Below are 12,567 nucleotides of genomic sequence, written 5' to 3' on the forward strand. Positions count from 1 at the left end.
ATAGTGGCATTGATTTTACAGAGCAAAGCATAGGAAGTTTGTTGAAGAATTGAAAAGTGTTATATAAAAGTTAATGCTCAATCATGTAATCTTGAACTTGAAATAATTTCATTTTTATATGTTGTGTTTATATAGGATATCTAGAGCCAAATTAGACTTACAGAAAAAAAATGATACATTAGAAGAAGTAAGTCAACAAAGATTAAAGCAAGAAGAAGAAAATGAAAAACTAAAGTTAGAAATTGAGAAATTAAATCAAGATAAATTGAAGTATCACAGGGAATTAGATGGAAAGTTGCAAACATTAACGGATGAGTTGAAGAAAATGAAGCTCGAAAAAGATACTCTATTAAAGGAATTTGAAATCCTCAAAAGTAAACTGTCAAACAGCAATGAATCTTTGGAAGAAGCAAAGAATGCATTGGAGAAAGAGAAAGAGAGAGGAAAGGCAACCGTGGCTGAAATTGTGAGTCCTGAATTTTAAATAAAAGTATTTTCTATGTAATCAATATACATATGCAGTTTGCAGGTTACCAGTGAAAATTCAAAGCAATATGTTAGTGGTGATGGCATTGACTATGGAAAATATTGAAAAAATACTTAACTGACCATTTTGCTTATTATCTTGGTGCCTAAACGCGTAGCTTGTTTTGAAAAGAAAATGTTATTATTGCTTAATAGCTTGGTAAAACCTCATGTTCTTTAAACATAATAACTTTTGCTTCACTGTCTCATAATTTTTCTTTTAAAAACATACTGATTAGATTTTGTATTTATTAGATCTATTTGGTTTCAAATGTGCTGTGAGTTCTTCAAACTAATTGAAAATATATTAGGGTTCATTAGTAATATTTGTAATGTATTTTAGTAATTTAACAGAAAATTCTTATTAAATATTCCTTTTTATACAGGAAAAATCTTGTCAAGAAGCTAGACATCAACTTCAATTACAGTCGGAATCTATAGCTAAAGAACAGAATGAACTGAAAAACTTACTGGAAAAACAAGATGGGGTAATGTTAATTGTTTACCATAAGCATGACTCCTATGGCATTCAGATACAAGTAGTCCTAGACTTATGACCACAATTGACTCCAAAATTTCTGTTGCTAAGTGAGACATTTGTTAAATGAGTTTTGCCCCATTTTAAAACCTTTGTAGCCACAATTGTTAAGTAAATCATTATAGTTGTTAAGTTAGTAACACAGTTATTAAGTGAATCTGGCTTCCTCATTGACTTTGCATGTCAGAAGGTTGCAAAAGGTGATCACATGGCTCTGGGACACTGTAAGTGTCCTAAATTTGAACCAGTTGCCCTGCATCTGAATTTTGATCATGTGACCGTGGGGATGCTGCAAGGACTGTAAGTGTGAAAAACGGTCATAAGTCACTTTTTCATAAGTCACTTCAAACGGTCACTAAATGAACTGTTGTAGGTGAAGGACTGCCTGTAGTAGTTGCTAGACTCAGAACTTTGTGGAAAGGAAGAATTAATTTTCTCTTAACTCTATATGAATTATTGCTGTGGGATTAAATTATTTAGTATGTGTATAAGAAATGTGTGGAGTTTCATTGAAAAATGTGTACTTAGTATTAATAAAAATAAAGTAGTAACATGAGAAAAAAAATGAAATTTTCTATCAATGGTGTTGAAGTAGTACTACATTTCGATATTTAGATATCCAAACAGCTAGCAGCAGAGCTTGATTTGGCACGTGTACAAGTCCTGCAGCTTCAGGGTTTTCTCAAAGACAAAGAAAAAAATGAACAACAGCTCCAATTAAAGGTAAAAGAATTGAAGGAATCTTTTGACCAGAAGAAAAAACAAAATGAGATACAACAAGCTGAATTAAAAACAGCCCTATTAGAAAAGGTAAATTCATATAATCTTTCAGTAACATTATGTTATATGCTGTTATATAACATTATATTGTTATGTCTGATGTAAGATATTTTGTTGCTTCATAATAATAACAATTTTTGGCTGATGCTGTGGCATCATATCAACAGCATGATCTGTGGAGGCATTACTCTCTCCATGTATCATTTATAGGCATATGAAATAATTCTCCTAAGGGAGGTCTATTAACATTTTTACTGTGTTGTTATACATGGAAAATAATTTGGTGCTCAGTGGCAAATATGAGTTTAAATGAAATACTAGTAAATTATGGAAACGTAAGCATTCTTTAGGCCAACTTTTTATTATTACTTATTTATTAATATCACTGGAATGATAACAAAATAGATTTTGATTTTTTTCTTCAATAATTGAATACAAATAGTAAGTGTTCATTCTAATTTGCATATAAATTAGACAAAAGTAATATTTAGCTTTCTAGCATATAAAGTTTGTGTCTGCTTTTGTTCACCCATAGATTCATTAGATTATAGAATTTGGTCAGGGCTTCCCAAACTTTTGAATGCAATGGTATTTATATATGACCTTGTTATCTGTTTTCTCAATTACCTTGCTGTGCATAAGAGAAATATATCTTGTCCATGTATGTATTAGGCAGAACTGGAAAATAAATTGCAGCAGCAAATAACATTATCAGAACAAGTCCTTGGTACACAGAAGGAAAAAATAATAGAACTGCAGAAATCCCATAAAAAAGTTCAAGAAAACATGGAAAAACTTCAACTAGATATTTATGGTAAAGAATCTGAAATCTTGGCTATACGGCAAGACCTTAAGGTATATGACTTTGTTTTGAGACTGCACATGTTTCTCTCAATATATGCTTTGTGTAAGTTAAAGGATTCTTTTGGTTAGGACTTAAATGAACAGTTGAAGCTAACAACATATTTAAAAAAAGAATCCTTGTACTTCATTTTTTTTCTAGTCAACTGTATGTAGGCTATTTTATTTTTCCTTGTCCCATGTTTTCTATTTTTTTTCTGTAATCAAAATATTCAGTCCTTATTAAAATATGTTAGCTTCAGAATGGGACAACTCGCCTCAGCAAACTTGCTATGGCCAACTTTCCACGGTCAACTCTCCACAACCACTTACAGTCATGCTTACCTAAAAAAAGTAGTACATGGGGGAATATAACTTTAAAATAAGCAGGATGAAATGTGTCTTGGAGTGATACTATATGACTATATGAAGTGTTTAAAAATATTTTTGAGGCAGGTGTCAGAAAAAAAATAAGACATACCCCAAAAGTAAGATCTACAGGTAATCCCTGAGTTACGAGTGTTCCCTTAGCGAACGTTCGAAGTTACATGATAAGCGCCCCCTATGTTTATGAAAAAGTCCCTTAATTACAAATGTTGCTGCACCACGGCAGTCATTCAACCTTATGAACGACCACAGTGGCACTGCAACATTCACCCTGGCTATTCCCTCCCTCCCTCCCTCCCCGGGTCTCCCTAGGCACTAGGCCTTGGATACTCACCTGGCAAAGATCAAGATCCTTTGCTTTCTTGGCTGCTCCAGGCCTTTGGTGTATTTGCAGAGAATGGAGGCCTAAAGTAAAGGAAGATCACGCGAGATCTCATGCTACTGATCTCGTGTGATCTCATGGTGGTTTTTGGCCTCTGTTCTCTGCAACAGAGAATGGAACTGAAGCCAGGGGAGGCTTCTGCATGCCTCCAGAGGCCCGATCTGGGCATTGGGGGCTTTTCTGGGCTGCTGCCACCTGGGAAGGGAGGCTTCCGCGGTCCTCCGGAGGCCCTTATAGATAAGGAGACTTTGATTTAAGTATATGAAAACCTTGATGTATTGTGGATTCAAAAATAAATTCTGGTAGGTTTTTCTAGGAAGCACTTGGTTTAAAACAATATTTCTGCTACAGTGTTCATTGCATTGTGATACTGGTTAATTGTGCATGAATTGGAGCAATAATGAATTCCAAGAAATAACTAAGTTTCTCCTGCAATTTCCTTGATTAGTTATTCTTTTGTTAAACTGTTGTTTGTTACTTAAATAAGGACCTGGTAGAAATTAAATTGTTGGAGCAAAGAGTATAATGTCTTCTGGTCCTCTTGACATATTTTTTCTTATCTCATTTATAAACTCTCATCCTGCATCAGTTCATCCATCACTCCTTTACTGTCTAAAATATGGGTATCCAATCCTTTGGCTTACCTGGGCTTCATTGAGTGAAGAGGAATTGTCTTGGGCTGCATATAAAATATATAATATAATTAATGTATATAAATCACATAATAATGTTAAAAGTTTATGATTTTGTGAGGCCAGATCACTAGCTTTCCAAAGCTTCATGCGGCCCAAGGGCCATGGTTGGAAACACCTAATATAGGAGAGAAGTATGTTGGGAAAATATACTTTCTGTTTGGTGTGCATGGCGGATTAATACAAGAATAAATAATTTATTGTGTAACCCATAGCTCAGTTTCACCGATCAGAATGATAAAGAATTAGACTGAGAGTGAGTGGCCCAAAGTCACCCTGATGGTTTTTCATGTCTAAGTTGAGACTAGAACTCACAGTTTCTTGGTTTCTAGGCTGACACCTTAATCACTACATCAGACTAGCTCCATTTTCAAGAATTTCATTGTATTTTACTGATGGCAGATGATCTAGGAACCTGTGATTACAGGGAGGGTTTTCAAAAGTCTCAAGTGATTAAATGAAAGAAAAAAAAACCATTAGTGCAGCAATTTTTTTCATCCATTGCTTGTAGTTGTATTTTTGTGGATCATTTTTGTCAGCTGAAGTGACATATTCTTCTAATATTTTGCTAGCAAACCTTCACTATAATTCATACAGATGATTCATCTTTCATCTAAAAAAACATTGTCAGTTGTAACTCATGAAGTAGCTCTGGAATGTTAGTGATTCTTTGCTTTCTATTTAGAGCACAGAAGAGAAGCTAGCTTTGGCTCAAGAAGAATTGATTTCTAATAGAAATCAAATTAGTAATCATAATCAATTGATCAAAGAACTTAAGACTATAAGATCTACACTGGAACAGGATGGGTCCAAAAAAGAACAGCAACTGAAAGAACAAGAGAGGTTGTTACAGGAAATACAAAAAGATAAGGTAATGTATTTTTAATCCTTTGAACTATATATAGTATGAATAGAATAATATATCTACATCTACAGTATAAGTAGAAAAAATACCTTTCCTTTGGTTGTTGAAGTTGGAAGGGAGAGATCATGATACAATACTAATTGTAATATATTCATGTAATATAGAGTACTCAAGTATTAATAGCATCTTGAAAGATGATTTTCTTAGCTATTAAGAATAGAATACTTTATTGGCCAACTGTGATTAAACACAGAAGGAATTTGTCTCAGGTGCATAAGCTCTCAATGTATGTGCAAAATAACAAAATAATAACAGTCATAATATCAAAGTAATAATCATAAAGATGATACCAATAAGAGAAGGTAATGGAACAAATGAGAAGGATAAAAGTAATACAGCCATACTGCATGGGTAAATATACTTAGCATCAATTCAGCAAGTACTTCTTTATCCCCCAGGCCCCAATTGTATCAACTGCATAATTATCTTTTTTTTGCGTCAAGAGATTTAGTTCTCTAGTCTCAAAGCAACAAATAGAAACATAGTATCTTTGAAATTTAATTCAATAAATTATACAACATAAATAGCTAGGTTTATCCATATGAAATAATCAAATTTACCTCTTGGAAGAAGAAGTATAGAATCTTCATTAAAAGAATAAATTAAGAGATAATATTGGGATTAGTGGAAAATATAATTCATTGATTTTATTTGAATGAATGCTGTTCATTGAAAGTAGTATCTCCTTTTTGAGTAAATATGCATATTTATTAAGGAAGTATATACTTGTTGACTTTTTCTGAAGGATTTAAAAGAAAAAGATTTGTTTAATGAAAAATCGAAAACCTTGGAACTCTATAACATCAATTGCAAACAGGAAGAAGAAAATGTGAAACTGAGGGATGAAATTAGATTCTGCAAACAAGAGTTTGAGAAGGTATGTAAAGTCATAAACATTCCAGGTTTATCAGAATTATATTGTATAAGGCTTTGGAAAATGTGCATTAACATTGTTCCAGAATTGCGCTGTAAGGCAGCTGACCTGCACTGAGGTGCAATCTTGGTTTTGAGATGAGCTTTTTTAACCTCCAGTTTTGATAAGTATTTTTTCAGCTCCGATGAATTCTTTCCTGCCTAAGCTTGCAAATTTCTTAGTTGCTTGTTCATTTGTTTGTTTATGTAAAGCATTTATAGGCTGCTCTACTCAAAACCATTTGACTATGAGTAGCATAATAAACCAGTAAAAAGATAACAAAAACATAATAAGCAATACCAACTGAAAGTAAATATTAACAATTAATTGGCAATTCGGAATGATGTTCATTACACTCTTCTAAACTGGAGCTCTAATCATATTGACCACAAAACCTAAGCGTGCTCATAGGTTTTCACTCCCTCTCTTGAGGGATGTGCAAGATTGGGGCCAACTGTATGCCGTGGGAAAGAGGGAAGAGGTCATTTAAGAAGGTAGGCACCTCCACAGAAAAGGCACACTGCCTCGATGTCAAAAGGTGACATTGTTTCAGGGAGAAAACCAATGGCATGCCCACCCTTGAAAAAGGCATTTCTGCCAGTAACTCAGTTCTGTGACATCTAGCGTGGTTTATTTTTTTGTGTGTGTGATAATGTGCACCTTGGAAAACTGTAAGAAACCAGTGTATCTCATAATCTAATGCTGACTAGTCAGCACAACTTTATTTTTTAATTGATTTTCTAATTAATCTTCAAAGGCAGTATAGAGTGCATTGCAATATCCAACTGAGAGATGAATAACTTCAAGCAAGGCCTTACAGTCTAGGAATAGTTGCGATAAGTGCAAAGATGAAATTCTGCAAAGGGAAAGGCCTTATATTTTCAAGTATTGTTCATTAACATAATATAACTCATTCATATATTAGTTTAATTGAATTATTTTTGTTTTTTTAATAGGAGATATCAAATCAAAAAGATGCCAAACAGCTGTTGATTAAACAGAAACTAGAATTACAGGAAAAGGTTGATAATTTTAGTATAGCTATGGAGCAAGAGAAGAAAAACCAGGAAGTCATGAAAGATCAGTGGAAGAAGAAAGAAGGGGAACTGAAGAAGAAATGTGCTGAGATAGAAGCAAAACTGGTCAGTATTTTTTAGAAACAAATCCAGAGGTGTATCTCCATAATGAGTAAAGTGATTCATGGAATGATTTGCACAGCCAAAATGCTTAATTTTGATGATAAATGCAGAGATTCCAGTATTCCTTTTTTTTCTTATTTTTTATATTACAGCCAATGAGTAAAAAGCAAAATTGCTTATAGAATATACTATTACGTTTTATTCACATTCATTTTAATCAAGCAATGTACAATCAGTACTTTATTTTATACATAAGGAGACTTTGATTTAAGTATATGAAAACCTTGATATGTTGTGGATTCAAAAATAAACTCTGGTAGGTTTTTCTAGGAAGCATTTGGTTTAAAACAATATTTCTGCTACAGTGTTCATTACATTGTGATACTGGTTAATTGTGCATGAATTGGAGCAATAATGAATTCCAAGAAATAACTAAGATTCTCCTGCAATTTCCTTGATTACTTACTTTTTCTGCAGTGTCCTGTGCTTTTTAAAAAAGCCTTGCTCTTTAATTGGGAAACTCTGAAACATTGTGGGAAGTGTTTGTTAAGGGTATAGAGCAGGGGTGTCAAACTGTTGGCCCGCGGGCCACACATGTCATCCAGAAGCCGGGCCCACTCCATTGCCGGCAATGGCAAAACCAGTCCGATACATTGCGCGATGTCATGTGACGTTGCGAGTTTGACATGTCTGGTATAGAGGAAAATCAATAAAATCAAGCTTTTTATCTTTAGCTAGTGAATATCTTTGTTGGATGAAATTCCTTCTGTTTGCTAACTGAGGTTCCAAGCCAGTATTTTCCCTACTAATTCATTTTTCTCTACAGAAATTTTTTTGAGGCTTTTCTTCAAAAATGTTATTTTCTTCCGAGAATGATACCTGAACAGATATTTGAGATGTTAGAAAGAGAATTGTTATATTGTTTCTCTTATTTTAGCAAGCTTTGATCAAGAAAAAAGATGAGCAGTGTAAAAGTCATGAAGAGGCTGAGTGTAAGCTCAATATGCAGATAACAGCACTGAATGAAAATCTAGGGACAGTGAAGAAAGAGTGGCAAAGCAGCCAAAGAAGGGTTAGTGAATTAGAAAAACAAATAGATGATCTGCGTGGAGAAATTGCAGTTCTTGAAGCCACTGTCCAAAACAATCAGGATGAGAGAAGAGTATTGCTGGAAAGGTAAATTGCTAAATAAGTTTTCAACTCGTTTATTTTAAATTAGGAAAGACATTTTTCCATTCTTTGATATAAGCTGAACTTTGTGTAATTTGGGCTAAATCAATTTTTCCCCACTTTTTAAAAAAATACTAAGGATTCCTATTAAGCTAAGTAAAACAGTAATGGCTAAATAACAGCTAAAATTCATAATCTTAGGATGAGCTTGACAATTATGTAAAATTCTAAACTTTGTATATTGCATGTTATGACTTTTATCTGTCAGTGTAATTTGATTTGTTACAACATTCTACTTGACTTTGAATAGCAAAATATCAACATACTCTTTGAAAATCTTAATGATCTCTCTTGTTAATCAAAATATGCATTGTTTTTGACTTTTGGTTGGAGCCAAGTTGAAACAGTTTTCCATAGCATAGTGGTAATAAAAGAATATTATGAATATCAAATTGATAGTACAGAAATTGATGGTTTAAATTAACAGGCTACTAATATACTATAGTATTACTTCAACTTGCAAAATATTTAGACTAAAGAAAGTTGTGGGGGCACAGTGGTTAAAATGAAGTATTGCAGACTGATTCTGTCCACTGCCAGGAGTTCGATCCTGACTGGCTCAACATTGACTCACCTTCCATTCTTCTGAGGTCAGTAAAATGAGGACCCAGATTGTTGGGGGCAATTTGACATTTGTAAACCACTCAGAGAGTGCTGTAAAGCACTATGGAGTGGTATATAAGTGCTATTGCTATTTCTTACTAATAGAAAGGATACTAAGTGATTTGTTTGTTTACTACATTCCACTTCTGCATTTGTTTCATTATAAAGAGAATAGATGATAGGTACCTGAGACTATGTTGAAATATTTCATCTCCATGGCAATTTCTGCATTCCTTGCTCAGTTAGCCATTTTTGTATAATAACAATTAACAAAAGGGACAGTGATCTAAGAACAGCTTAATACTATTTATTTATTCATGATAATTATCAGGATGATCCTATTATTCCCAGTTACAGTTTATGAATATGCTTCCCCATCCTTTGGCATTTAAAAGATTATTCACTTATTTACTATCGTCTTTACAGGTGCCTTAAAAGTGAAGGAGAAATTGAAAAGCTTCAAAGCAAACTCATTGATGCACGAAGAAAACTGGATGATACAACTGCAGCCATGCAGGAGCTAGGGAGAGAAAACCAGTCACTACAGGTATTTAATTTTATGCTGAAAGACAGTAATTGGTAACTTAATATTAGTATTATTGTTCATATTACATAGATAAGTAAGTAAGTAACATATGTGAACAAAATATGCAATCTGGTTGGGTTGGCTTCTACTGGTCTAACAGTGAGTGGCCTTGGATTTAGAATACTCTGAGTATGTGGAGTGGCAGGGGGAGAGGGAATGATTTTGAAGTTTCAATAGCCTTACTGAATTTTGATTACATAATTTTCATACAATTTGAAGTTTTGATTTAATCTATTTCTTAAATTTTGTATAGATTAAACATACGCAAGCATTAAATAGGAAATGGGCTGAAGACAATGAAGTTCAGAATTGCATGGCTTGTGGAAAAGGTTTCTCTGTAACAATAAGAAGGGTATGTATGTATGGGTATATATCATGAGGCTTATTTTCATAAAGTGAAATCACGTGTTAATAAGATTAATTTAAGAAGTAATCTCATATATCCTATTTTTCTGATAGTATAGGGTAAATTTATTCAAAATACTATATATATTTTCTTTTGGACACAGGGAGAAGTTTGCTAACAATGCCAAATTTCACTTGCTTTCAGTTAAACTGCTTAGCCTGAACAGTGACAAATTTCTCTCTTGTTAATATCCACTGCATGTATTCTAACTGGAAATACATGATTGTGACCTTGGAAATAAAAACATTTTATTAACAAACAAACATTTTAAACATATTTCATATATATTTTAACAAAATTAGCATAAGAATTTTTTCAGAAACTTGCTACTTAAAATGCTACATAGGAAAGATAAAATATTTCTTATTACTGTTGGGTTAAACTTTAAAAATAGGGTTGTTGCTTGGTTATTTTTGAATTATATCTGTTCACTGAAATGCACACCAATATGTATGTATATAGATATTTTATGCAGTCCAGTGTCATTCTAACTAAGAAATACATTGTTGGTAGAAAACCCGGAATATACTGACTGTTATGTTTTAAATTCATCCCATGCAATACACTTCTCTTTTTGTGACTAATTAGGTTAGTGACCATTCTCAAATACAATGGTAATAAATGGTAATCATTTTCTGAGGAATGTATCAAATTTTGCCTGATAGCAAAACCTTTGGTGTAAAACTGATTAAGGTCTGATCAGTTTCAGGCAGTAGTGGTGGGAGGGTTCTAATCAACTAATTAAGTTTATAGAACTATCACTTATTGTTACTTTTTAGGGAATTGTTGCACTGCTGAACAAAAGCAGGTCAGGAAGAGATAGTTTGTTTAACTAATTTCTTCACCATACAAGGGGGCAAAAAAAAACAAACGGCAGAGGAATCAGTGATCTTTACATCAGCTCTTTTGCTCTCTCATATATTCCCTAAGTGACCATTTTGTTTAATAACCAAGTCATTGGAGTGGAATATGGTCCCTGAATGAGGAGATGTGTACTTCTAAAAATAGTGTACTTGGTTTTTAACTACTCCACTGGTAATTCAGTGTTTTAAAACATTGTAGATTGGGTTGTGCAGTAGGCTCACTTTTACTTTCCTTGTAAACTATATTCAATTTATTATTTATCCTAAACCAGTGATGGCTAACCTTTTAGAGACTGAGTGCCCAAACCGCAACACAAAACCCACTTATTTATCACAAAGTGCCAGGGCCACATCAGCATTGTGGTGCCCGCGGGGGGTACGGGGGTGCGTGGCCCACTGGGTGGTCATGGCCTACTGAGTGGGCGTGGTGTGGGTGGGCATAACCAACTCGATGTTGCTAGTGGGGGGCCGCCTGTGGGGGCCGGGCAGGGTTGGTGGACATCCAGGGGGTCTCTGGCGGGTGGGGCAGTGGGCAGGAGGCTCATCCTGCAGAGTGAGGCGGGGCAGGGCAGGGGTGCCATTGGCGCAGGGCAAGGCTAGGCAGGGGCCGGGGTAGCTGCTACCTGACACCAGCAGCCCCCTCACACAGAGGCCAGGGAGCACATGGGGACCGATGGTGTCCATCAGCAGCCACAGCCTGCCGGCCCCTTGACCAGTGCACTCTGGGGCTCTGCCTTCCAGCAGAAGGTGGCGTAGGGAAGGGGGGAGGCACATGATGCAGACAGCCGGATGTGCCTACTCGTCCCATCTGTTTTTGCTTGCAGTTGGAGAGCAGGTCGCTGCTGGTCATCTCCTTGGCCCCCTCACAGATCTTGCCCTTGGCCCATGCGTGGAGCATGTTCCCTTTGCGCACCCAACACATCTGGGCCCTGCCTCGGGCTGGCGCTGCCAGCAGCTCAAACAGGTCCATTAGGCTGCCGCCACCGCCCAGAGCGCCTGGTCTGCCCAGCATAAAGGAGGCAAAGCGGCTGGCTAGCAAGCTCGAGTAGAGGTGGTAGAGTACGTCCATGCCCAGCAAGCCAAAGGACACCCCGAGCGGGGAAAGCCGGATCCCCATCGGCGCCATGACCCCCCAGTCCCAGCTAGGATTGCGTGCCTCCCCCCATCTCTGCTGGGCCTCCTCACTCGGTACCTACCATGGCCGCCAGCCGCTCGCGCAGGTCCATTAGGCCGCCGCCCAGTGCTGCAGGCCTGCCCAGCACGAAGGAGGCGAAGCGGTTGGCTAGGAAGCCCTGCGTAGAGGTGGTAGAGCTCGCCCAGGGCCAGCAGGCAGAGATGGGGGGGAGGCACACAATCCTAGCTGGGACTGGAGGGCCATGTCGCCAGTGGGGATCCGGCTTTCCCCACTTGAGCTGGCCTTTGGCTTGCTGGGTGTGGGCGTGTTCTACCACTTCTACTTGAGCTTGCAAGCCGGCCGCTTCGCCTCCTTTGTGCTGGGCAGGGCTGCTGCTCCAGGCGGCGGTGGCCTAATGGACCTGCGCGAGCTGCTGGTGGCGGTGGCACGCATGCCCACAGAGAGGGCTCTGAATGCTACCTCTGGCACGTGTGCCATAGGTTCGCCACCAATGTCCTAAACCATAGCTAATTATTGCATCAGAAATATCCATGTATGGTTTTATGTTTGATGTTTAGTCTTGATTTGAAAAGCAAGCACTAAAGCTTTAATGTGATGCGATTTAACTAATTTTGACTTAATGT

General features: G+C 36.5%; 1 protein-coding gene across 1 annotated transcript in view; it reads left to right on the forward strand.

Moving 5' to 3' along the window:
• Positions 1-12,567, forward strand: part of EEA1 (early endosome antigen 1) — a 50,920-nt gene that overhangs the window by 33,979 nt on the left and 4,374 nt on the right. Inside the window, exons 20-29 of the mRNA XM_015812668.1 lie at positions 136-466; positions 912-1,013; positions 1,679-1,873; positions 2,516-2,698; positions 4,830-5,015; positions 5,815-5,946; positions 6,939-7,124; positions 8,059-8,297; positions 9,381-9,501; positions 9,794-9,892. Coding sequence (XP_015668154.1) covers positions 136-466; positions 912-1,013; positions 1,679-1,873; positions 2,516-2,698; positions 4,830-5,015; positions 5,815-5,946; positions 6,939-7,124; positions 8,059-8,297; positions 9,381-9,501; positions 9,794-9,892 — 1,774 coding nt within the window. The remainder of the gene's footprint in view (positions 1-135; positions 467-911; positions 1,014-1,678; positions 1,874-2,515; positions 2,699-4,829; positions 5,016-5,814; positions 5,947-6,938; positions 7,125-8,058; positions 8,298-9,380; positions 9,502-9,793; positions 9,893-12,567) is intronic.

The sequence above is a fragment of the Protobothrops mucrosquamatus genome, unplaced genomic scaffold (assembly GCF_001527695.2).
Source record: "Protobothrops mucrosquamatus isolate PMUCROS unplaced genomic scaffold, P.Mucros_1.0 scaffold_65, whole genome shotgun sequence".
Lineage (NCBI taxonomy): Eukaryota > Metazoa > Chordata > Lepidosauria > Squamata > Viperidae > Protobothrops > Protobothrops mucrosquamatus.